This window comes from Mesoplodon densirostris, chromosome 7 (genome assembly GCF_025265405.1).
Source record: "Mesoplodon densirostris isolate mMesDen1 chromosome 7, mMesDen1 primary haplotype, whole genome shotgun sequence".
Lineage (NCBI taxonomy): Eukaryota > Metazoa > Chordata > Mammalia > Artiodactyla > Ziphiidae > Mesoplodon > Mesoplodon densirostris.
In genome coordinates, this window is record NC_082667.1 from 5,274,625 (window position 1) to 5,276,027 (window position 1,403).

Below are 1,403 nucleotides of genomic sequence, written 5' to 3' on the forward strand. Positions count from 1 at the left end.
GGAACAAAGTGGGTACCCAAGAACAAATTTAAGGGTGTTCAGTAAAGATAAAAGGCTGCTCAACTCAATGGAAGCAGCAACTGAAAAGGACAACTCAGGTTGTCACATAGTGATCAGATGCAATGTCTAACAGTTACATAAATAGAAAAAATTCACTTAAGTGCAGTTCGGTAGACAGTCTTTTGGGGAGGGGATAAAGTCTTCCATACAGAACAGCTTGTGAGTACATTTGATCCATTTCCTTGGAAACTGGCAATACCTTCTACTTCCGTTGGCATCAGGGACTCTTTGCCTTATTTTGGCTAGATCTTTCCCAATTCTGTCTTCAGAAGAGTTAGTTACTAAAAGATACCTAACCATCACTTTTTTCAGGTGACTGAAGGAAGTGGGAACATCAGTGTTCATAACAAAATAGTCATTGCATTTCCACGTTTTTAGAGGGCACCCCTTCCCAGAATAGCTACTCAGCGGTGTGAGTAGGGCTCTTTTTCATCCAGCTTTGGCCAAGAGATATTACCTGGGGGAGCCACAAAATACTCCTCCACACCTCGATGAGAGTTTTGTAGTAGTTCTTCAGCACAGTTGCCTTCTACCACACTGTCGGATCTCAGGTACAGACATCTGTCCTCCAGAACTGACTCCTTGGGCTCCACCCGGTCCGTGTCCACGGCGCGGAGCCAGTCGTTGAAGGTGTTGGCTTTCTCCAGCCGTGCCACGGCCTCTTGGCTGCCGAAGTCCACAAGCGCTAGCCACTCCAGGTGCTTGATCAGCTCGGCCGTGACCCGGCGGCTTCCCCGAGGATCGGCCTTGGAGGTGAAGCCGCGGCGCCCACCTGCCAACGCCCGAAGGCCCAGCCACATGGCCCGCGTCCACATTTCTCTCCTTCTCATCCTCCATAGAGTGTCCTCCTCCACGTTGTCTTGATTTGGGGTTTAGATATTTGGATTGTGTTATGCAGCAGATAAGCCTGAGTTCAAAGAGTGTAGTCTGAAAAGGCGGAGATGGTCCACTGTGTGAAGAAAGCTGGGTGAAAGCTCTTGGCCATCGTTACTTAGGCTGATTTTTATTCTCCTTGGCTTCCCGGTGAAGGGAGAATCTAGGGGCAGACAGCACCTTGGAGAGACCCGCAGGCCACCTGCTAAAGGCTAAATGCATTAGGGGCAGTTTTCATCCCTTCCCGTGGGCACAAAAGATCACCAGAGAAGGGAGCACAGCCCACCTGCTCGGGCCGCGTCTCGGTGCCCTCTCACTTACCCAGGGAAACTGAGGGCCATCCCCTGTGGACTTGAGGCTCTCATACTGTGCCATGGTTGGTCTGTCTATTTTTTGTAAAATACTTTAACTTGCCTCTTGAATTATAGATAAATCAGTTGAAAATATCAATTTTGATACAGGCAGATCCA

At 49.0% G+C, this 1,403-nt stretch overlaps 1 protein-coding gene across 1 annotated transcript; it reads right to left on the minus strand.

The window, feature by feature from the left end:
• Positions 1 to 356: 356 nt before the first annotated feature.
• On the minus strand, positions 357 to 875 carry LOC132494356 (glutamyl-tRNA(Gln) amidotransferase subunit C, mitochondrial-like). The gene has a single exon (XM_060105405.1). It carries the CDS (start codon positions 873 to 875, stop codon positions 465 to 467), a length of 411 nt encoding a protein of 136 aa, XP_059961388.1. The 3' UTR covers positions 357 to 464.
• Between the last annotated feature and the right edge of the window lie 528 nt (positions 876 to 1,403).